At 43.5% G+C, this 25,851-nt stretch overlaps 1 protein-coding gene across 2 annotated transcripts in view; it reads right to left on the minus strand.

Annotated features, from left to right (window-relative positions):
- Positions 1-554: 554 nt before the first annotated feature.
- Positions 555-25,851, minus strand: part of st6gal1 (ST6 beta-galactosamide alpha-2,6-sialyltranferase 1) — a 160,048-nt gene continuing 134,751 nt past the window's right edge. For both annotated transcript variants that reach the window (XM_021563263.3, XM_021563264.3), the window contains exons 8-9: positions 23,709-23,883; positions 555-2,746 (exon numbers count right to left, since the gene is read on the minus strand). In XM_021563263.3, the coding sequence (XP_021418938.1) occupies positions 2,469-2,746; positions 23,709-23,883 (453 nt within the window). In that variant the 3' untranslated portion in view covers positions 555-2,468. The remainder of the gene's footprint in view (positions 2,747-23,708; positions 23,884-25,851) is intronic.

A 25,851-nucleotide genomic window follows, 5' to 3' on the forward strand; every position in this document is an offset into this window, starting at 1 on the left:
ATGGGCCTCAGGATCTCGTCACGGTATTTCTGTGCATTCCAAATGCAATTGTGTTAGCTGTTCGTAGCTTATGCTTGCCCATACCATAACCCCATCACCACCATGGGACACTCTGTTCACAACAGTGAAATAAGCAAACCGCACGCCCACATGGTGCCACACACGTGGTCTGCGGCTGTGAGGCCGGTTGGACGTATTGCCAAATTCTCTAAAACGGCGATGGAGGCGGCTTATGGTAGAGAAATTAACATAAAATTATTTGACAACAGCTCAGGTGGTCATTCCTGCAGTCAGCATGTCAATTACACGCTCCCTCAAAACTTGAGTCATCTGTGGCATTTTGTTGTGTGACAAAACTGCAGATTTCAGAGTGGCCTTTTATTGTCCTCAGCACAAGGTGCAACGGTGTAATGATTATGATGTTTAAACAGCTTCTTGATATGACACACCTGTCAGGTGGATGGATTATCTTGGCAAAGGAGAAATGCTCACTGACAGGGATGCAAACTAATTTGTGGCCAAAATTTGAGAGAAATAAGCTTTTGGTGCGTATGGAAAATTTCTGGGATCTTTTATTTCAGATCATGAAACATGGGACCAACACTTTACACATTGCATTAATATTTCTGTTCAGTGGTACACATTGCTATCAGGGTGACAGAAGTCCCAAAGAAACCATGAAACAACATCTGTAAACATTCTAAAAACACCCCTAGCCATGGTCTAAAAATAACATAAACAGCCTTACTTTCCCAATGTTGTGGCAACATTAGGAGAATGTTCTGTGCTGGTTGGGAAATGGTGGATGTATGTATAGGCAGTGCAACAATGCACACTCCAGAAGCACATTCATTCATTCAGTTGGTTTAACAAATGATCTGAACACAAATTCAAAGTCAATTACATTATTCGGATCATTCTTACTATGGAAAATGTATCAGCAACCCTACCATATTGGCAATGTTAGCAACCATTTTGTGCAATATTGGGTAAAAGCGTTTTGTAACGTAGGGGCGGCTAACGTGTGGGCAGTGTTACCGAGGTGAGCAGTGGTTTGCTATGAAGACTGGGGTTGTCTGAGCAGGATGGTATAGAATTAGCTTATGAGTGCAAAATGATGAGATGCTATGACATTTGACACGTAACAGGCAGGGTAGGGGAGAAAGGCTGGCAAACATGGACAGAAGTGCAACAACAAGGGGTTTGACTGTCATTCTAATTAAATTTTCAATATTATGACATCAATGATTCTAAATCTATAAAGCCCCCTTGGAGGTGTAAATTATAAAGTTATTATGCATCTCAGTAAAAATGACAAATAAAGCATTATTTGGTTCTCGTAGAGTAGGTAAATCAGTGCAGTCCTAGAAATCCTTTCTTCATTTGATTAGATCAGGGTTGCCATTTTGGATGCAGACCAGGATTTTTATTTGCCAAAACAAACTTCTACTTTTAACAAACATCCATTTTTTCTTCCTGGAAGGAAATACAATAATCCAGTTATTTTGTTCACCCACAAAGGGGCATTAGATGCCCACGAAATCCTCAGCCAGTCCAGAACAACTGTTCTCAGTTCTCATTGGTCCATGGTGGGCTGGATGGTTGGCTCATTCATGAGTGAGAAGACTGCTAGTCTGGCTGGTGTGTGTGTGTGTGTGTGTCACCGCACGACCTCTGTGACCCAATGTATCTGGTCCATGTCTTGATGAGGTAATCTCTGGGTCGCCCTTAGATGTCACGCATCATGCTATGAACTCCAGTTGCTTCCTTCAGTTAGCCTTCACATTTCACTCAAGGATTTATCTCCATCAGGTCTATGGTCAATTATATAGCATATCCAAGAGGTGCCACTTTTCTTGTCAGAGCTTCATGCAGTCTCCTCAGGTTCTCTTCAAGTCCATTTTCAACTAGTCCACATAGGGTACAGGTTCGGTGTGTATATGTGTGTGTGGTAGTGCAGCTGAAGGCAGGCATGCAGAGACAATCTTCAGTAATGAGAGAGGAGCTGCTCTCTTCTTTCTGTCCCTCAGTCACAACCTGAGAGACAGAGACAGGACAACAGCGCATCACAGTGGAATGACTACGCTTATAGCTTATATTCACATAGGGAAAGAGGGATATCGGCAAAACTGTGAGTTTGTGGGTTTTTTGCAGACAGTCTATTGTATGATGTATGTGTGTGATTTCTTGTATGTGCTGTCACAAGGAATTCTGTGCACCTGTGCGTGTTTGAGCGAGTAAAGGGTATTTACATTAGTTGCAAGATTCCATTTAGTTATGGCAGTGTCAAACATGTATACATGTCTGTCAATGTCCATCAGTCCATGATTTAGAGATTGTCTGAATTGATTGCACATGATAAAGTAGTCAGTCATATTGTTATACATGCTGTGCTTGTGAATATGATTGTGTTTCTTTATTTACCACCTGTGTGTGTTTCTGACTGTAATATGATCTCTCTTATTATCTCAGTCAGCGCTTGCTGGTACAATTTCAGGCCCCCGGGTGCAGTTGAGAGTGCTGAACCCAGGCAGGGTGACCCGTCCGTGGGTGTAGATGTCCCTGTCGAGCCCCTGGTTCATCCTCTTGACCAGGTTCTTCTCGTAGAGCAGGGGGTGGTAGGCTCCCAGAGTGCAGGCTGCGTCGTAGAAGCGCTGGTAGTAGTGACACAGTTCCGTCTTCCTCTGAGATGGCAGGAACTCATACACGTGTACTACCTCACACAGGGACATCATCAAAACCGTACCTGGAGGAAGGGGAGAGGGAGGGGGTTTAGTTGAATGTAAACTGGGTCTAATCTGGCTCAAAGGACCATAAAGAAAAAACGTCCCGTTTGGATTGTAATCTAGGTTAGCCTCAGGTAGTATATTGCCGCTATTGTGCATCAGTCATGATGCAATGAGGAGTTGAAGACCCCTGATGAGGAAGGGATAGGAATTAGGTCTCTGCTATCTGCGCTTAATGAGCCTGACACTTTACATCAGGATAGCGCTGGATACCCATATGGAAAAGTAATATATGGGCATATATGGCCTAATATACAGTGGCTTGCGAAAGTATTCACCCCCTTGCCATTTTTTCCTATTTTGTTGCCTTAGAACCTGGAATTAAATATATTTTTGGGGGGGGTTTTATTATTTGATTTACACAACATGCATACCACTTTGAAGATTATTGTGAAACAAACAAGAAATACGACCCAAAAAATTATAACTTGACTGTGTATAACTATTCACCCCCTCAAAGTCAATACTTTGTAGAGCCACCTTTTGCAGCAATTACAGCTGCAAGTCTCTTGGGGTATGTCTCTGTAAACTTGCCACATCTAGCCACTTGGGATGTTTGTCCATTCTTCAAGGCAAAACTGTTTCAGCTCCTGCAAGTTGGATGGGTTTCGCTGGTGTACAGCAATCTTTAAGTCATATCACAGATTCTCGGTTAGATTGAGGTCTGGGCTTTGACTAGGCCATTTCAAGACATTTAAATGTTTCCCCTTAAACCACTCAAGTGTTGCTTTAGCAGTATGCTCAGGGTCATTGTCCTGCTGGAATGTGAACCTCCGTCACAGTCTCAAATCTTTGGATGACTGAAACAGGTTTCCCTCAAGAATTTCCCTGTATTTTGCGCCATCCATCATTCCTTCAATTCTGACCAGTTTCCCAGTCCCTGCCGATGAAAAACATCTCCACAACATGATGCTGCCACCATCATGCTTCACTGTGGGGATGGTGTTCTCAGAGTGATGAGAGGTGTTGGGTTTGCGCCAGACATAGCGTTTTCCTTTATGGCACAAAAGCTCAAATTTTGTACCTTCTTCCATATGTTTGGGGAGTCTCCCACATGCATTTTGACGAACACTTAACCAATGGCTTTTTTTCTGTCCACTCTTCTGTAAAACCCAGCTCTGTGGAGTGTACGGCTTAAAGTGGTCCTATGGACAGATACTCCAATCCCCACCGTGGAGCTTTGTAGCTCCTTCAGGGTTATCTTTGGTCTCTTTGTTGCCTCTCTGAGTAATGCCCTCCTTGCTGCTTTGAAATATATTCCAGAAGAGTGTATATATTTTTTGATGGCATATTTTTTTTTAAACGTACATAAATCTCAGAAGTAGGGATTCATTATTTTCTTATTGCATTTGGTTTTAAGCAACCTTATGACTACTTTGTTGTTTCTTGTAGCTACTGTAGATGATACTTGCCATTTTATTTTTTAGATTAGATTGAGATGGTGTAGCCAACTATTGTAGGTTTATAATTTGATGTTAACATTTTGAAAACGCACAGAAACTTATCTAAGTATGAATGTTTATTGTCATACACTATAGTTGTGGCTGCCCATAAGGTTATGGAATCACATTGTATTTATGAAACATGGTTTAGATATTATTGTTGTAATCATTATTTTACTGTATAATCCTCCAAGGATTTCCATTGGGAATTGTTTATGCATGCTGCCACCAGCAGGAGGCGGTTAGGAGCACAAGCATAGCGGTTTCCGTCTCGCCTCAACAACTCTAACCGCTTCTCCTCGTTTAATTTTTATTTGATCTGTAAAACAGGTACGTGGTGTACAAAAGCACATTATTTAGAGAAAATGTTAGTTGAAATGGGTATCTGAGTGAAACTTACCATTTATGTTGAAATTGTTAAGTTTAAATGTGGAAATTGGTTTTGTGAAAACTGTTAGCGATTTTGACACATCGATGACTGGGTTTGCGCCTAAGCTAGGTAAGGCCATAGAATAACAAGACAAAATGGCGACCAGATAATATTCTGGTTTGAACTTATTGATTTTTAGCCCCTCTGAGGTAATATTTTCTACTCCGTTTATATGGTCTATTCCCTGACATCTCCCCACCCAAGTGTTATATATTGCAGAGTTATAACTATGCTAATGCTAGCCTGTCAAGCCTATAGAGTTGCTACAAGCTTAGTGGCTCAGTATTGAGATGGCTGTAATGGTTTGTGGTTCATTTAGTTATTTAAAGGTTTAAAGTTATTTACACGTTTCCTTATATGTGTATTAATTTTTATTGAAACTTGGTACGTGAGTTTAATATAAGCAGGTATGACTGTATTAGCTAGTAAGACTGTATTAGCTAGTAAATCAATGTATTAGCTAGTATTTCTGTACAGAGATTGTATTGAGCATAGAATTAGAACTGAAGAAGATCAAAGAAGATCCAATCACACTGGGGGTCTCCAACTAAGAATGCACACATAAGGATAACAGGCATTGTGTCAGAGATACATCACCTGTGAAAAGAGGCTACTTGTTGTTCACCCCAACCAACACTTCCGGATGGGAATGGCCGTTCTACTCATTCAAATTCTATGGGACAATGGCTGTGGTACAGTATGTATATGTACCCTTCCCCTTTTCCACATTTTGTTACGTTACAGCCTTATTCTAAAATGTGTTAAATCGTTTTTCCCCCTCATCAATCTACACACAATACCCCATAATGACAAAGCAAAAACTGTTTAAGAATTTATTTAGCAATTGATACAAAATAAATAACTGAAATATCACATTTACATAAGTATTCAGACCCTTTACTCAGTACTTTGTTGAAGCACCTTTGGCAGCAATTCCAGCCTAAAGTCTTCTTGCGTATGATGCTACAAGCTTGGCACACCTGTACAGTAGCGGATTTAGGTATGGGCGACATCGGCATCTTGCCGGGGGCGGCACAGGGCACATGCACATTTATTTTTGGAATGGTGACATTTGCGTGATCGGTTCTCTATCGCTCATTTGCACATCACACCAATGATATCATGTCACCGTGTGGGACTGTGGGTCAATTAACCTTGTCGGAGTGGGCGCCCTGATTCTAGTTTGTGAGCTAGGCAGGCTACTGCCTGGGAAGTTCTCCCACTCAGAAGTATAAGGAGGGGGGCGGGGGTAGGTTGACCTCACGTCTCAACACTGGGAGCCTGGAGCGGGGGAATCTATCAAATAGCGCACCTCTAACTTTGTACAGTACAAATGCAATTAGTAAAATCAGTCACACTACGAAATGCTATCAAATAAACCACAATTCATTCATAATACTGTGAATATATACAGTGGGTCAAAAAAGTATTTAGTCAGCCACCAATTGTGCAAGTTCTCCCACTTAAAAAGATGAGAGGCCTGTAATTTTCATCATAGGTACACTTCAACTATGACAGACAAAATGAAAAAAAAAAAATGCAGAAAATCACATTGTAGGATTTTTAATGAATTTATTTGCAAATTATGGTGGAAAATAAGTATTTGGTCAATAACAAAAGTTTATCTCAATACTTTGTTATATACCCTTTGTTGGCAATGATAGAGGTCAAATGTTTTCTGTAAGTCTTCACAAGGTTTTCACACACTGTTGCTGGTATTTTGGCCCATTCCTCCATGCAGATCTCCTCTAGAGCAGTGATGTTTTGGGGCTGTTGCTGGGCAACACGGACTTTCAACTCCCTCCAAAGATGTTCTATGGGGTTGAGATCTGGAGACTGGCTAGGCCACTCCAGGACCTTGAAATGCTTCTTACGAAGCCACTCCGTCGTTGCCCGGGCGGTGTGTTTGGGATCATTGTCATGCTGAAAGACCCAGCCACGTTTCATCTTCAATGCCCTTGCTGATGGAAGGAGGTTTTCACTCAAAATCTCACGATACATGGCCCCATTCCTTTACACGGATCAGTCGTCCTGGTCCCTTTGCAGAAAAACAGCCCCAAAGCATGATGTTTCCACCCCCATGCTTCACAGTAGGTATGGTGTTCTTTGGATGCAACTCAGCATTCTTTGTCCTCCAAACACGCCGAGTTGAGTTTTTACCAAAAAGTTATATTTTGGTTTCATCTGACATTCTCCCAATCTTCTTCTGGATCATCCAAATGCTCTCTAGCAAACTTCAGACGGGCCTGGACATGTACTGGATTAAGCAGGGGGACACGTCTGGCACTGCAGGATTTGAGTCCCTGGCGGCGTAGTGTGTTACTGATGGTAGGCTTTGTTACTTTGGTCCCAGCTCTCTGCAGGTCATTCACTAGGTCCCCCCGTGTGGTTCTGGGATTTTTGCTCACCGTTCTTGTGATCATTTTGACCCCACGGGGTGAGATCTTGCGTGGAGCCCTAGATCAAGGGAGATTATCAGTGGTCTTGTATGTCTTCCCTTTCCTAATAATTGCTCCCACAGTTGATTTCTTCAAACCAAGCTGCTTACCTATGGCAGATTAAGTCTTCCCAGCCTTGTGCAGGTCTACAATTTTGTTTCTGATGTCCTTTGACAGCTCTTTGGTCTTGGCCATAGTGGAGTTTGGAGTGTGACTGTTTGAGGTTGTGGACAGGTGTCTTTTATACTGATAACCATTTCAAACAGGTGCCATTAATACAGGTAACGAGTGGAGGACAGAGGAGTATTTTAAAGAAGGTCTGTGAGAGTCAGAAATCTTGCTTGTTTGTAGGTGACCAAATATTTATTTTCCACCATAATTTGCAAATAAATTCATAAAAAATCCTAAAATGTGATTTTCTGAATTTATTTTCGAATTTTGTCTGTCATAGTTGAAGTGTACCTATGATGAAAATTACAGGCCTCTCTCATCTTTTTAAGTGGGAGAACTTGCACAATTGGTGGCTGACTAAATACTTTTCTTGCCCCACTGTAGTTTCACAGACACATTGTTGCATTTTTTTCTGGTTTGTGCGAAATAGTTAATAATAATATACAACCAGTCTGCAGACCACCAAGGTGAATTGGTTTAGTCTTGACTCTTGGTTGACAGTGTTGGGGGATGGGTAATGTATTGATGCTCAAATGCCAAATCAACACAAATGGTTAAGAAAAGGTCTAAGCCATCAGGTGCCCAGTTTAGGAAAAAGAGGAACGAAGAAGAGGAGAAACATGCAAAAGATAAGGGTATGTAGCTATGTCATCTCTTTATGAGTATAATATTATGTATGTTATGAAATAGGCTAGTATAACACTTATGTTTGTTAGCTTATGTTGCTATGTTGCTTGCTATGCTATTACGCAAAGGGCGACAATATTACGTTTTCTGTCCAACTAGCTTACATAACATTGGATATCATTTCACACAGTTTCATCATGATAATATGTGTAGCCTACAGCAAAACGATTACAACCTAACTAGCACATTATTGATTTGGTTAACTTTCATTGAGGTAACATCATAAAGGTTTTTTGTGATTGTATTGACTAGGTCCTGAGCTCAGTAAGGGGAATTTCCAATGCTGTAGGCTAACTTAAAATACTTTATGCTGATATGTTGTATATTTTGTGATATATTGAGTCTTTTGGGGTGTCTTATGCCTAGAATTAGCCAAGGAGGTTGTATGGTTCATTTGGTTCCTAATCTGAAAATTTGATAAATTGTGCATAATGACATATTTAATTGTGCAACAAATGTAATTAGGGTGTCAATATAAATTCAGGGCCACTTCTGACATTTTTTGGAGCACCTTCTGGCACTGGCCAGGATGAGTGGCCATCTACCTCCTCAGCCACCCAGGCCTCTTCAGAAATTATCTTGGAGCCTCAGGATGAGGAGCCATTCACCTCCTCAGCCACACAGGTGTCTTCACAAATGTTGTCTGCGGATGAAGACCCATGTGCTTTCACTTCTCCACAGCAGGATTCTTCAGGTGTGTTTGTGCACACCTGCATTTGTGTGTGTGTGTGGGTACACGCACATATATTTATGTGCGCAACCCTGCATAACACAAACAAAATAAATAATTTCCCCTTTGCAAAGTTTTAAGTTTCCATATTGTAGGTAACAATGATGATTTTATTATTACTGGGTATGTATGTGGTATGTTCCACCACTGTAAATGCTGTGAATAACGGGTGTAAACTAATGCCCATGTGCTCTCACAGCCTCTTCTGCTTCTGCTGCAAACTCTTTTCTGAGAAGAAAATGTATTTAGCAAATTCAGGACTGACAGACTGGAAACATGCAAGTTCTTTGCTGACTTCAATAGACAGCAGTCCAGAACACCAAAACTGCATGAAAACATGGAAAGAACTGGCATTGAGTATCAAAAAAGGGTAAACAATTGATAAACATGAGATGGCACTTATGAAGGCTGAGAGGACAAGATGGAGAGAGGTGTTCATACATCTGACTGCTATTGTGCAGTCTCTGTCAATTAGAAATCTGGCACTAAGGGGACACACAGAAACACTGTAGTCTCCATGAAATGGAAATTTCCTCAAAGAGGTTGAACTGGTGGCACAATTTGATCCAGTCATGAAAGAGCAACATAACCATGTCCAAAAACGGACCTCTGTAAGGACAGATGACGGATACGAGAAGCAGGTACGGGGAGTTGACATGTAATTAGGAACTGACAAAGAGCAAGACATAAACAGCATCAGCACACGGATACACAATGACAAACAACAATCAATGTAGCAGCGGGGAACAGAGATGGGGAACTGACAAATATAGGGGAGGTAATGTCCAGTTGAGTCCAATTATACACTGATGCGAATGACGGGGGGAAGGCAGGTGTGCGTAATGACGGTGGCAAGAGTGCGCTACGCTGGGGAGTCTGGCGCCCTCGAGCGCCAGGGGGAAAGAGCGGAAGCAGGTGTGACAACCTTGAGTCATACCACCAGTTACCTTGCCACCAAATACAGAATGAACTCATTGATTTGTTGAGCAGCTAGGTCATTTAAAAAATGGTGAGTGACATCAAGCTGGCAAAATTCCTCTCTATCATTCTAGATTGCACTTCAGATGTCAACCACACTGAACAGTTGTCAATTGTGATTATAATTGTGTCACTGCAGGAGGAGCCACACATAAAGGAACATTATATGGGGTTTTGGAGGCAGAGGAGTCCACAGGCCAACATTTGGCATCCCTGATTCTCAAAAGATTAGAGGAGCTAAAAATTCCCTTTGAGGACTGCAGAGGACAGTCTTATGATAATGGGGCCAACATGAAAGGCAAAAACAAAGGTGTCCAAGCCAGACTCCAAGAGCTCTATTTGTGCCATGTGGGGCTCACACATTGAACCTGGTTGTGGCTAATGCTGCTAAAAGGTTACATTGGCATCTTACACAAATTGTACACCTTGTTCTCAGCCTCCACACACTGATGGGCCATCCTGAAAAAACATTTGGACATCACTTTGAAGATATGGACTGAGACAAGGTGGGAGAGTAAAGTTAAGAGTGTCGAGCCACTGAGGTATAAGGCAGCAGCGGTGAGAGGCACTGATTGAGGTGAGGGATCAAACCATAGACCCTGTGATAAAGATTGAGGCCCAGTCCTTGTCAGAGGAGGTGCGATCATACCGCTTCAGCATCTGTACAGTGGTGTGGTATGACATCTTGAGCCAGATCCAACATATGAGCAAGCTGATGCAGTCTCCCAGTATGCATGTGGATGTTGCAGTCAGTCTTCTCAGAAAGACAGAGTGAGGTCTCAGCAACTACAGGGCAACAGGCTTTATGACTGCACAAACTTCAGCCAAGGATATTTGAAGGGGAATTTATGTAGAGGCCGTTCTACAACAAAAAAGGCTGAGGTCCACAAAGTGGCACTTTTCATATGAATCATTTGATGAGCTTTTGAGTGATGCCCTGAAGAAGCTGGATTGTTCAATGTCATTGTTGATGCTGCAACCTCAGCCCTTCAGGAAAGATGAGGAGCTGACAACATTGTGAGGCCCTTAGTATGACACTGCACCATAAAGAACACTCACACTTGGTTGGCAGAAAGCTTGCACAGGAACTGAAGAACTTGCCTGACTTGCCATCGAAGACCATGACCCTGCTTGAACTGCTGATGTTTGTACACGAAAGGGAGCTCTCAGAATTGTATCCAAATTTGTGCTCTCAGAATTTGTCTAACTCTGTCTAACTAGTGACCGTAGTTGAAGCAGAGAGGAGCTTTTCAAAGCTGAAGCTCATCAAATCCTACCTGTCCACCATGCCACAGGAACGCCTTAGTGGCCTTGCTGTCATCAGTATTAACCATGCAATTGCTGGGCAGATTTCTTATGATGATATAATTGCTGACTTTGTATCAAGGAAGGCAAGAAAGGTCAGTGTTAGATGGCAGTTGTGCAATTTAGTTTGTGTGTTTCTTGTTTGAAGTACAATAGTGTAATAATCCGGTTCTCTTCTTTATAAGTGTGTTATTCTATTTTTGTATTTGTTGTCACGCTGGTATAAAGGGATCGGGAGACAGGCGCAGGAATGCGTAATATGTTTTTTTTATCATTACCCAAATTACAGCGTGCCATGTAAAAGCACGGGGACGAAGACCAAACAAACACATATACAAAACACATTGTTGAAACCCAAACAAAAGAGCGAGGAGTACCTCGAATAACTAACACATGCGCACAATGATTAACACACGGGACGAGACCCGTAATCATCTGCACAATCCACAAGGGCATGAAAGCCAAAACACACAGCACAGGTCAACGGACATAATAACAATAATCTACAAGACAATGGTGAACCAAGGGCACACTTATACAATTACTAATCACTGGGAATAGGGGCCAGGTGTGCGTAATAAAAGTTCCGGAGGGATCCGTGACATTTGTGTGATATAGGATATGTGCAATTAATTTTTATTTGTGTGTTTTTTGTTAGCAATAGGGTAATAATGTAATAATTAAATTGTCTTTTATTTTTTATATTTATATACTTCAATTAGTTTTTATTTGTCTTATTTATTTATATATATTATATATAGTATATTTATGAGTCTTATTTTTGTATATATTTTTATATTTAAATAGTTTTAAATGTTATGATTATGTAATTGTGTTGTTCCAAATATCTGAATAAAAATTACAGTTAGTGCAGAATGGTGCGGAAAGGGGAGGTTCGCCCAGGGAGCCATACAAGCTAGAACCTCCACTGCACTTCTCCCATTCTCCCAGATCCTCTCAAGCTCTGTCAGGATGGATGGGGAGCGTCGCTGCACAGCTATTTCCAGGTCTCTCCAGAGATAGATCGGGTTCAAGTCCGGACTCTGGCTGAGTCTCTCTAAGACATTCAAAGACTTGTCCTGAAGCCACTCGTGTGCTGTCTTGACTGTGTGCTTATGGTCATTGTCCTGTTGGAAGGTGAACCTTCACTCCAGTCTGAGGTCCTGAACGCTCTGGAGCAGGTTTTCATCAAGGATCTCTCTGTAATGTGCTTCGTTCATCTTTCTCTCGATCCTGACTAGTCTCTCAGTCCCTGGCTCTAAAAAACATCCCCACAGCATGGGGTGGCCATTTGAAGAATCTCAAATATAAAATATATTTAGATTTGTATTACACTTGTTTGGTTACTACATGATTCCATATGTGTTATTTCATAGTTTTGATTTCTTCGCTGTTATTCTACAATGTGTTCCAAGATGGCGTAGCAGTCAGACGTCTTGTCGTGTCGTGTCCCTTGTATATATCGTTTTTTTTACATATTTTTCTTCACATATCTTTTAAAACATTTTGCTAAACCTCAACTTTGAAATACTCTCCTGCAACCCGCCTCACCCAATGTAGCGCGGATCAGCTTTTTTTTTCTAAAGTATTTATATTTATATTTACTTCGGATCCGGAACCCCTCAACTGAAGCTAGCCAGCTAACTACCAGCAAACCATTGCTAGGTGTCATCAGCTAACTGGTCATCAGCTAACCTTTAGCTCGGAAAGCTCTCGCCAGTTTGAACAACGCGACCCTAACCAGAGCATAACGGACCTATTATTTTTATCCCCGGATTCCCACCGGTTTCCCCCCGCAAACGGAACATTTTCAGCTGGATCTTCACAACTAGCTAACCGCAACCCCGGATGATTACTCCTGGCTAGCGTTTCCATCCACTTAGCTTGAAGCTAGCCCGGCCAGAGCTCCTGTGCTACCACCGAAGCATACTCCTGGGCTACAATATCCGGACCCACGACCGGTCTATCGATGTCACCGCATGAAGAGGCATAAACAGACTCACCTCATCATGACGTCCCCCAAAGACTAACTTTCTAGCCCTTGCTATCTGCTTGCTTGCTAATTCGGCCTGATAACTGCTAGCTTGTTTAGCCCCGGTCTGCTAACTGCTACCTTGTTTAGCCCCGGCCTACTAACTGTTAGCTTGTTAGCACAGGCCTGCTAACTGTCTGAATCGCCGCGTCCCAACCACTCACTGGACCCATATTTACTTTCAATCCCTTTTCGATTTTTAATTAGATTATACCTTCCGGTAACCTGCCTCACCCAATGTGATACAGAATCGCTATTATTTTTAATTTTTAGAACACATTCAAGAACCTCCAGAAGCTAACCAGCTAACTAGCTACACGCTATTTAGTCATTGTTAGCCACTGCTAGCGGCTTTACCTTCTGCACAGCCAGCCAGTTTTTTTAACCTGGATAATACTCGCCAGTCTAGCTTCCCTGCCCCATCCACCGCTGCCCCCTGGACACTGATCACTTGGCTACATAGCTGATGCATGCTGGACTGTCCATTAATCACGGTACTCCATTCTGCTTGTTTATGTTTATCTGTCGTCCCCAGCCGCACTCAGGCTCTGTGTGTAGTTAATCCGACCCTCCCTGCCTAGTCAACGCCATTTTACCTGCTGTTGTTGTGCTAGCTGATTAGCTGTTGGTGTCTCACCTACTGTTTAGCTAGCTCTCCCAATTCAACACATGTGATTACTGTATGCCTCGCTGTATGTCTCTCTCAAATGTCAATATGCCTTGTATACTGATGTTCAGGTTAGTTATCATTGTTTTAGTTTACAATGGAGCCCCTAGTTCCACTCTTCATACCCCTGATACCTCCTTTGTCCCACCTCCCACACATGCGGTGACCTCACCCATTACAACCAGCATGTCCAGAGATACAACCTCTCTCATCATCACCCAGTGCCTGGGCTTACCTCCGCTGTACCCGCACCCCACCATACCCCTGTCTGCGCATTATGCCCTGAATATATTCTACCATGCCCAGAAATCTGCTCCTTTTATTCTTTGTCACCAACACTCTAGGCGACCAGTTTTGATAGCCTTTAGCCGCACCCTCATACTACTCCTCCTCTGTTCCGCGGGTGATGTGGAGGTAAACCCAGGCCCTGCATGTCCCCAGGCACCCTCATTTGTTGACTTCTGTGATCGAAAAAGCCTTGGTTTCATGCATGTCAACATCAGAAGCCTCCTCCCTAAGTTTGTTTTACTCACTGCTTTAGCACACTCTGCTAACCCTGATGTCCTTGCCGTGTCTGAATCCTGGCTCAGGAAGGCCACCAAAAATTTGGAGATTTCCATACCCAACTATAACATTTTCCGTCAAGATAGAACTGCCAAAGGGGGAGGAGTTGCAGTCTACTGCAGAGATAGGCTGCAAAGTAATGTCATACTTTTCCAGGTCCATACCCAAACAGTTCGAACTACTAATTTTAAAAATTACTCTCTCCAGAAATAAGGCTCTCCCTGTTGCCGCCTGCTACCGACCCCCCTCAGCTCCCAGCTGTGCCCTGGACACCATTTGGGAATTGATCGCCCCCCATCTAGCTTCAGAGTTTGTTCTGTTAGGTGACCTAAACTGGGATATGCTTAACACCCCGGCAGTCCTACAATCTAAGCTAGATGCCCTCAATCTCACACAAATCATCAAGGAACCCACCAGGTACAACCCTAAATCTGTAAACAAAGGCACCCTCATAGACGTCATCCTGACCAACTGGCCCTCCAAATACACCTCTGCTGTCTTCAACCAGGATCTCAGCGATCACTGCCTCATTGCCTGTATCCGCTACGGAGCCGCAGTCAAACGACCACCTCTCATCACTGTCAAACGCTCCCTAAAACACTTCTGTGAGCAGGCCTTTCTAATCGACCTGGCCCGGGTATCCTGGAAGGACATTGACCTCATCCCGTCAGTTGAGGATGCCTGGTCATTCTTTAAAAGTAACTTCCTCACCATTTTAGATAAGCATGCTCCGTTCAAAAAATGCAGAACTAAGAACAGATATAGCCCTTGGTTCACTCCAGACCTGACTGCCCTCGACCAGCACAAAAACATCCTGTGGCGGACTGCAATAGCATCGAATAGTCCTCGCGATATGCAACTGTTCAGGGAAGTCAGGAACCAATACACGCAGTCAGTCAGGAAAGCTAAGGCCAGCTTCTTCAGGCAGAAATGTGCATCCTGTAGCTCCAACTCCAAAAAGTTCTGGGACACTGTGAAGTCCATGGAGAACAAGAGCACCTCCTCCCAGCTGCCCACTGCACTGAGGCTAGGTAACACGGTCACCACCGATAAATCCATGATTATCGAAAACTTCAACAAGCATTTCTCAACGGCTGGCCATGCCTTCCGCCTGGCTACTCCAACCTCGGCCAACAGCTCCGCCCCCCCCCCCCCCCCGCAGCTACTCGCCCAAGCCTCTCCAGGTTCTCCTTTACCCAAATCCAGATAGCAGATGTTCTGAAAGAGCTGCAAAACCTGGACCCGTACAAATCAGCTGGGCTTGACAATCTGGACCCTCTATTTCTGAAACTAATTTGTCGCAACCCCTATTACCAGCCTGTTCAACCTCTCTTGCATATCGTCTGAGATCCCCAAGGATTGGAAAGCTGCCGCAGTCATCCCCCTCTTCAAAGGGGGAGACACCCTGGACCCAAACTGTTACAGACCTATATCCATCCTGCCCTGCCTATCTAAGGTCTTCGAAAGCCAAGTCAACAAACAGGTCACTGACCATCTCGAATCCCACTGTACCTTCTCCGCTGTGCAATCTGGTTTCCGATCCGGTCACGGGTGCACCTCAGCCACGCTCAAGGTACTAAACGATATCATAACCGCCATCGATAAAAGACAGTACTGTGCAGCTGTCTTCATCGACCTTGCCAAGGCTTTCGACTCTGTCAATCACCATATTCTTAGTAGCCTCGGTTTTTCTGATGACTGCCTTGCCTGGTTCACCAACTACTTTGCAGACAGAGTTCAGTGTGTCAAATCGGAGGGCATGCTGTCCGGTCCTCTGGCAGTCTCTATGGGGGTGCCACAGGGTTCAATTCTCGGGCCGACTCTTTTCTCTCTATATATCAATGATGTTGCTCTTGCTGCGGGCGATTCCCTGATCCACCTCTACGCAGACGACCCCATTCTATATACTTCCGGCCCGTCCTTGGACACTGTGCTATCTAACCTCCAAACGAGCTTCAATGCCATACAACACTCCTTCCGTGGCCTCCAACTGCTCTTAAATGCTAGTAAAACCAAATGCATGCTCTTCAACCGTTCGCTGCCTGCACCAGCATGCCTGACTAGCATCACCACCCTGGATGGTTCCGACCTTGAATATGTGGACATCTAAAAGTACCTAGGTGTCTGGCTAGACTGTAAACTCTCCTTCCAGACTCATATCAAACATCTCCGATCGAAAATCAAATCTAGAGTCGGCTTTCTATTCCGCAACAAAGCCTCCTTCACTCACGCCGCCAAACTTACCCTAGTAAAACTGACTATCCTACCGATCCTCGACTTCGGCGATGTCATCTACAAAATTGCTTCCAACACTCTACTCAGCAAACTGGATGCAGTTTATCACAGTGCCATCCGTTTTGTCACTAAAGCACCTTATACCACCCACCACTGCGACCTGTATGCTCTAGTCGGCTGGCCCTCGCTACATATTCGTCGCCAGACCCACTGGCTCCAGGTCATCTACAAGTCCATGCTAGGTAAAACTCCGCCTTATCTCAGTTCACTGGTCACGATGGCAACACCCACCGGTAACACGCGCTCCAGCAGGTGTATCTCACTGATCATCCCCAAAGCCAACACCTCATTTGGCCGCCTTTCGTTCCAGTTTTCTGCTGCCTGTGACTGGAACGAATTGCAAAAATCGCTGAAGTTGGAGACTTTTATCTCCCTCACCAACTTCAAACATCTGCTATCTGAGCAGCTAACCGATCGCTGCAGCTGTACATAGTCTATCGGTAAATAGCCCACCCATTTTTACCTACCTCATCCCCATACTGTTTTTATTTATTTACTTTTCTGCTCTTTTGCACACCAATATCTCTACCTGTACATGACCATCTGATCATTTATCACTCCAGTGTTAATCTGCAAAATTGTAATTATTCGCCTACCTCCTCATGCCTTTTGCACACAATGTATATAGACTATCCTTTTTTTTCTACTGTGTTATTGACTTGTTAACTGTTTACTCCATGTGTAACTCTGTGTTGTCTGTTCACACTGCTATGCTTTATCTTGGCCAGGTCGCAGTTGCAAATGAGAACTTGTTCTCAACTAGCCTACCTGGTTAAATAAAGGTGAAAAAAAAAGAAAAAAAATGTAGAAAATAGTAAAATAAAGAAAAACCTTTGAATGAGTAGGTGTTATAAAACTTTTGACTGGTAGTGTATGTAATAAACACTTTAATACTATGTGTCACACACACACTGTACTCTCTAAGTCTTTGCTAGGTATAAAGCCCAGCCTTATCTCAGCTCACTGGTCACCATAGCAACACCCAACCATAGCGAAAACAGTGTTTTCGGAAAGTATTCAGACCACTTTACTTTTTCCACATTTTGCTACATTACAGCCTTGATGTAAAATGTATTAAATAAATGCTTTTCCTCATCAACCTACACACAATACCCCATAATGACAAAGCAAAAACATTTTTTTTCAGAAAAAAATTAATTACATTAGTTTGCAGACCCTTTGCTATGAAACTCGAAATTGAGCTCAGGTGCATTCTGTTTCCATTGATCATCCGTGAGATGTTTCTACAACTTGATTGGAGTCCACCTGTGGTAGATTCAATTGATTGGACATGATTTGGAAAGCCATACACCTGTCCATATAAGGTCCCACAGTTGACAGTGCATGTCAGAGCAAAAACCATTAAATGAGGTCAAAGTAATTGTCCGTAGAGCTCCGAGACAGCATTGAAGCTAACCAAAAACACAGTGGCATCCATAATTCTTAAATGGAAGAAGTGTGGAACCACCAAGACTCCTCCTAGAGCTGGCCGCCTGGCCAAACTGGGCAATCGGGAGAGAAAGGCCTTAGTCAGGGAGGTGACCAAGAACCCGATGGTCACGCTGACAGAGCTCCAGAGTTCCTCTGTGGAGATGGGAGAACCTTCCAGAAGGACAACCATCTCTACAGCACTCTACCAATCAGGCCTTTATGGTAGAGTGGCCAAATGGAAGCCATTCCTCAGTAAATGGTACATGACAGCCCGCTTGTAGTTTGCCAAAAGGCATCTAAAGGACTCTGAGACCATGAGAAACAAGATTCTCTGGTCTGATGAAACCAAGTTTGAACTCTGTCCTGAATGCCAAATGTCACATCTGGATGAAACCTGGCACCATCCCTACAGTGAAGCATGATGGTGGCAACATCATGCTGTGGGGATGTTTTTCTGCAGCAGGGACTGGGAGACTAGTCAGGATCGAGGGAAAGATGAATGGAGCACAGAGAGATCCTTGATGAAAACCTGCTCCAGAGCTGGGGCGAAGGTTTCACTTTCCAACAGGACAACAACCCTAAGCACACAGCCGGGACAAGTCTCTGAAAGTCCTTAACCTGTAGTGACGCCCAGCCCGTGAACGGGACCGTTATCCTCATCTGACACTAATTAGCATAACGCAACGGACATAAATCTTCCTAGAAAATCTTCCTATTCATGAAAATCACAAGTGAAATATATTGGAACACAGCTTAGCCTTTTGTTATTCACCCTGTCATCTCAGATTTTCAAAATATGCTTTACAGCCAACACTAGACAAGCATTTGTGTAAGTTTATCATAGCCTAGCATAGCATTATGCCTTGCTAGCAGCAGGCAAACTTGTCTCGGAAATCAGAAAAGCAATCAAATTAAATCGTTTACCTTTGATGAACTTCGGATGTTTTCACTCACGAGACTCCCAGGTAGACAGCCAAAGTTCATTTTTTCCCAAAATATTATTTTTGTTGGCGAAATAGCTCCGTTTTTTCTTCATGTTTGGCTGAGAAATCGCCCGGAAATTGCGGTCACCACAATATTCCAAATTAGCACCATAATATCGACAGAAACATGGCAAACGTTGTTTAGAATCCATCCTCAAGGTGTTTTTCTAATATCTATTCGATAATATATCAGTCAGGATAATTCGTTTTTCACTCTGACCGATTGGAGTAATGGCTACCTCTGTATTTTACGCGAGAATCTCTCTCGGAGCCACCATGTGACCACTTACGCAATGTGTCTGCCTACGGCTATTCTTCAACAGAAATGCGTAAAACTACGCCATAATGCTGTAGACACCTTGGGGAATACGTAGAAAGCGTAAGCTCGTTGATGGTACATTCACAGCTGAATAGGGAGTCATTGGAACGCAGCGCTTTCAAAACCTGGGGCACTTCCGGATTAAATTTTTCTCAGGCTTTCGCCTGCATCATCAGTTCTGTTATACTCACAGACAATATCTTTACAGTTTTGGAAACGTTAGAGTGATTTCTATCCAAAGCTGTCAATTATATGCATATTCTAGCATATTTTCCTGACAAAATATCCCGTTTAAAACGGGAACGTTTTTTTTCCAAAAATGAAAATACTGCCCCCTAACACCAAGAGGTTTTAAGTGGCCCAGCCAGAGCCCGGACTTGAACCCGATCAAGCATCTCTGGAGAGACTGGAAAATAGCTGTGCAGCGACGCTCCCCATCCAACCTGACAGAGCTTGAAAGGATCTGCAGAGAAGAATAGGAGAAACTCCCCAAATACAGGTTTGCCAAGCTTGTAGCGTCATACCCAAGAAGACTCAAGGCTATAATCAATGCCAAACGTGCTTTAACAAAGTAATGAGTAAAGGGTCAGAATACTTATGTAAATGTGATATCCCCCCCAAATAAAATATATGTGCAAACACTTTGAAAAACCTGTTTTTGCTTGGTCAAAAAATTACATCATTCTTAGAATAAGAATTGAGCTCACAGAAAAAAACAGAACGAAATGGAAATAAAATAATTTAACCGATGTCGGTCAAGTTGTTTAAAAACCGAGAAATAACAGACATTTCGGTTAATCTCTCAGCAATAATACTAATGACGATTTTGGGTTAAGACAGGGCCCGGGCCTTAAATTTGGCAGAGGTAGGACCTGAATGTTGTGGGCATGGGTACCCATGCAGGGCTCTAATAGGAACGGTGATTAGCAGAGTTGGGACAGGTGTAGTGAGTTGGCAGGAGAGGGGGCATGTCGAGAGGGTAATTGGGGTGTCTGGTTGCTGCCATGAGACTTCAGAACTGTTAGATAATCAAGGAAATGTACCTTTCATTAATATAGGGTGCATATCTCAATCAACTTCCTCTCCTCATCTTACTCCTAAGTATTGAAAGATGTGTAAGAATTGGAATGGTGAAAGCAAACACCTGGAGGATTGGATAGAAAAAGTGGCAAATGTTACTAAGTAGACTATCCTAGCCAAATGAATGTTGAATGCCCAGTCCACCATATTACTTTAGCCTATACTATGTTTTAATTAAGCTCTTGAAGCTAGGGGGCACTATTTTTATTTTTGGAAAAATAAAGTTCCCAATGTAAACTGCCTATTTCTCAGGACCAGATGCTAGAATATGCATATAATTGACAGCTTAGGATAGAAGACACTCTAAAGTTACCAAAACTGTAAAATTATTGTCTGTGAGTATAACAGAACTGATATTGCAGGCGAAATCCTGAGAAAAATCCAATCAGGAAGTGACCCTTATTCTGAAACCCCTGTCTTTCTATGCATCCTTATTGCCCATTGAAAGGGATATCAACAAGATTCATTTTTCTACGTCTTCCTTAAGGTGTCTACAGCCTTTAGACGTAGTTTCACGCCTTTATGTTGAAGAATGAGCGTAAACGAACACATTGTGTAAGTGGCCAGCTGATGGCTCCCAGAGTGATTCTTGCGTAAAAGAGAGAGGTAGCCATTTTTCCTCCCGGTCCTACTGAAAAGCCAACCTTCCCGGTTGACATATTATCGAATAGATATTTGAAAAACACCTTGAGGATTGATTATAAAAAACGTTTGCCACGTTTCTGTCGATATTATGGATATAATTAGAATTTTTTTTTCGCCGTTGTCGTGACCGCTATTTCCGGTGGATTTCTGAACATAACGTGACAAACAAACTGAGGTATTTTGGGTATAAAAAGAATCTTTATGGAACAAAAGGAACATTTGCTTTCTAACTGGGAGTCTCGTCAGTGAAAACATCCGAAGATCATCAAAGGTAAACAGTTCATTTGATCGCTTTTCTGATTTTCGTGACCAAGCTTCCTGCTGCTAGCTGGACATAATGCTATGCTAGGCTATCGATAAACTTACACAAACGCTTGTCTTGCTATCGCTGTAAAGCATAATTTCAAAATCTGAGACGACAGGGTGATTAACAAATGGCTAAGCTGTGCTTCGCTATATTTCACTTGTGATTTCATGAATATGAACATTTTCTAGTAAAATTATTTGACCGTTGCGCTATGCTAATTAGTGTAGTTGCTGACAATTCTCCCGGACCCGGGATCAGTCTTGGCTGATATCTTTTGATTTTCCCATGATGTCAAGCAAAGAGGCACTGAGTTTGAAGGTAGGCCTTGAAATACATCCACAGGTACACCTCCAATTGACTCAAATTATGTCAATTAGCCTATCAGAAGCTTCTGAAGCCAAAACATCATTTTTTGTAATATTCCAAGCTGTTTAAATGCACAGTCAACTTAGTGTATGTAAACTTCTGACCCACTGGAATTGTGATACAGTGAATTATAAGTGAAATAATCTGTCTGTAAACAATTGTTGGAAAAAGTGACATGTGTTATACACTAAGTAGACTTTCTAACTGACTTTCCAAAACTATAGTTTGTTAACAAGACATTTGTGGAGTTGTTGGAAAAACTAGTTTTAATGACTCCAACCTAAGTGTACGTAAACTTCTGACTTCAACTGTACATATCCCAACCAGATGCCATGGATTGACTATAGCCAATATCGGCACTGAATTGAAAGGCTACAGCTGCCGCTTTCAATAAGTGGGACTATAATCTGTGCGCTTATAAGAAATCCCGCTACGCCCTCCCACAAACCATCAAACAAGCAAGGCATCAATACAGGACCAAGACCGAATCCTACTACACCAGCTCTGACAATCATGGGATGTGGCAGGGCTAGCAAACTATCCTGGATTACAAAGGGAAACGAGCTGTCCAGTGACGCAAGGCTACCAGATGAGCTAAAAACCTTCTATGCAAGCTTTGAGGCTAGCAAAAGTGAACTATGCATGAGAGCACCAGCTATTCCAGATGAATGTGTGATCATGCTTTCCATAGCCAATGTGAGTAAGACCTTTAAACAGGTTAACATTCACAATGCCGCAGGGCTAGACGCATTACCAGGACTCACACTCAGAGTATGCGCTGGCAAGTTTCTTCACTGATATTTTCAACCTCAGCCAAGGTAACCTGTCTAAATGACTATCGCCCAGTAGCACTCATCTGTAGCCATGAAATGCTTTGAAAGGCTGATCAACACCATGGCTCACAACACCGTCATCCCAGACACCCTGGACCCACTCCAATTCGCATACCGCCCCAACAGATCCATAGATGACATAATCTCTATTGCACCCACACTGATTTCCCACCTGGACAAAAGGCACACCGACGTGAGAATGCTGTTCATTGAATACACCTCAGCGTTCAACACCATTGTGCCCTCCAAGCTCATCACTAAGCTAAGGACCCTGGACTTCCTGACAGGCCGCCCCCAGGTAATGAGGGTAGGCAACAGCACATCCGCCACGCTGACCCTCAACACGGGAGCCCCTCAGGGTGCATGTTTAGTCCCCTCCAGTACTCCCTGTTCACCCACGACTGTGGGGCCATGCATGACTCCAACACAATTATTAAGTTTGCAGACGTCACGACGGCCTGATCACCGATGACGATGAGACAGCTTACAGGGAGCAAGTCAGAGACCAGGCAGTGTGGTTCCAGGATAACAACCTCTCGCTCAACGTCAGCAGGAAAAAAGGAGCTAATTGTGGACTACATGAAACGGAGGGCCGAGCACGCCCCCATCCACATCGATGGGTCTGTTGTGGAACAAGGTCGAGAGCATCAAGTTCCTCGAAGTCCACATCACCAAGAAAGTATCATGGTCCACACACTTCCCATCAGGAGGCAGGAAAAAAGATTTGACCCTAAAAATCTCTTGCCACCCAAGTCATAGACTGTTCTTTCTACTACCGCATGGCAAGCAGTACCGATGCATCTAGTCTGGAACCAACAGGACCCTGAACAGCTTCTACCCCCAAGCTATAAAACTGCTAAATAGTTAGTTAAATAGTTAACCAAAAGCTACCCGGAATATCTGCATAGACCCTTTTTGCACTAATCTCTTTTGACTCATCACATACGCTGCTGTTACTGTTCATTGGTTATCCCTTTGCCTAGTCACTTTATCCCTACCTACCTCAATTACCTTATATCCCTGCACTTTTACTGGTACCCTGTGTATATTTTCTCTCTGCAATGTTTGGAAGGGCCCATCAGTAAGCAGTCTACACCTGTTGTTTATGAAGCATGTGACAAATACAATTTGATATGATAGACTATTGAGTTCTACCCCTGATCTGCCTTGATCTCTATATGGTAACCAAAAGGTTAGTAGAATTCACTGTATAGTTTACCCAGCAGTCCAGAGGAGGGCGGGTTCTTCTGGATGGGTTCGGCCATGTTGTCCTGGATTCGCTGCCAGAGCTGCCACTCAAAGCTGGGGTGCAGGATGTAGAAGGGCTGGAGGGGGTGGAGCCTCCTGTACCGCTGGTACTGGGCGAAGATGGGGTAGTCAGTCTTGTTGTACCACTGAGAAAGGGCAGTGGGTGGGGGTAAGGGAGATAGAAGAGAGAGAAATGGATGGGTGGGGAGGAGAGGAGATGAGAAAGCAACAGGGATCAAGTGGAGAAGAGAAGAAAAGATTTTTGTGATGGTACTTTCTGTCCAGGTTATTTAAATTGAATATTCAACAACATCTACCGCTGCCTAGTTAGGATTCGGCACTCACTGTCACAACCAGGTTCCATTCCCAGTCAGGGACCTACTCTTATAAGCATTATATTCTACTGTGTACACACTACACTGTATTCTGTTCAAGTCAACATAGATATATATATTTTTCCACCCTTTATTTATCTAGGCAAGTCAGTTAAGAACAATTCCTTATTTACAATGACAGTCTAGGAACAGTGAGTTAAATGCCTTTTTCAGGGGCAGAACAACAGATTTTTACCTTATCAGCTCAGGGATTCGATCTAGCAACCTTTCGGTACTGGCCCAACGCTCTACACACTAGGCTACCTGCCACCCCTAATTTGATATTCATATTCGGTTTTCACACACCTCAGTTCATTTATTTATTTGGATGTGAAAAGTGGTAGTAACATTGTAAACATAAACACATAAATAGATAAAACACGAATAAACACATAAATAGATAAAGAATGATTTAAATAATGAATCCCACTTTCTTTAATTTTTTCATTAATATTATTTCTTAAATTATTTATGTAATTCTTCCTCCAAAATGATAATGAGGGGGTTCAAGCAAACATATGTGGGTGGTATCTAACACACCATTGCTAGATCAATGCCACGGCTCATTGATCAATTTCATTTGACTGGGCTGCATTCAGTATGACAGAACGTGTTCAAAGTTTAAAGGCCATGTTAAAGGCACCCCCAAACAATAATGTGTAGCACATATAGGTGTGTATCAATATGAAATCTCACTTTGGGGGTGGAAATTGGAGATAAAATCTATTATATTATATCACCAGCTGCTCTCTGGTGAAGGTGTGGGCTCTCTCCAGGCGGTCCTGGAGTCTCCGGGCATACTCCTGCCCCGGGGGCACACGAGGGCTATCCAGGGGCCGACCAAACACCATCTCCGCAGGGGTGCGGATCTCTCTCCCCAGCATGAGGAGGGCAGGTGTGCAGGAAGTCTTGGACAGGGGAGTGGTATGCCATGAGGACCATAGCCAGGTGCTTGTCCCAGTCATGCTGGTGTTTGGCAGAGACAATGGCCAGCTGCTGTCCAAGCGTTTTGTTGAAGCGCTCCGTCACTTTGAGGATGGAGAGGAGTAGTGCGGGTCTTGTGCATACCCAGCCTCTCAAACATGGTGGCGAACACACGGGACTCAAAGTTTCTGCCTTGGTTGCTGTGGATGGACTCCGCAGCTCCAAACCTGCTGAACATCCCCACTGTCAGAGCATTGACAATGGTCTCTGCCTCCTGGTCAGGCAGAGCATAAGCCTCGGGCCATTTTATGAAATAGTCCATGGCTGTGAGCACCCAGCGGTTTCCACTGTCTGTGGTGGGAAACGGCCCAACTACATCCACTCCCAACCTCTCCATGGGAGCCCCCACTGGGAACTGTTGGAGCTGAGCATGAGAGCAGCCTGGGGGACCCTTTCTCACTGTGCAGTTGTCACAGATGCGGAAAAAGTCCTCCACATCCCTCTTGTGCTTCCCCCAGTAAAAGGCCTGACGGAGGTGGCGGAGTGTTTTTGTGACACAAAAGTGTCCTCTCCCCACCCCCCCCCCATGAGTGCTCTGGAGCACAGCCTCTTGCAGCGCTTTTGGGACCACCACCTCTCCTCTCCCATGCCTGCTGTAGCACGCCATCAGCCAGGCGCAGTCTCTCAAACTTTGACCACAACAATTTGGTCGCGAGTGAGAGTCTCAGCTGCGCCCCTGCTGCTGCCCCCATTCAGCCACTTCAACAGTCTGCAGCTCACAGGGCCGACAGACTGTGGCACAGACCCCCTCCTCTG

Source organism: Oncorhynchus mykiss, chromosome 15 (genome assembly GCF_057628025.1).
Source record: "Oncorhynchus mykiss isolate SJ-2025 chromosome 15, ASM5762802v1, whole genome shotgun sequence".
NCBI classification, from domain to species: domain Eukaryota; kingdom Metazoa; phylum Chordata; class Actinopteri; order Salmoniformes; family Salmonidae; genus Oncorhynchus; species Oncorhynchus mykiss.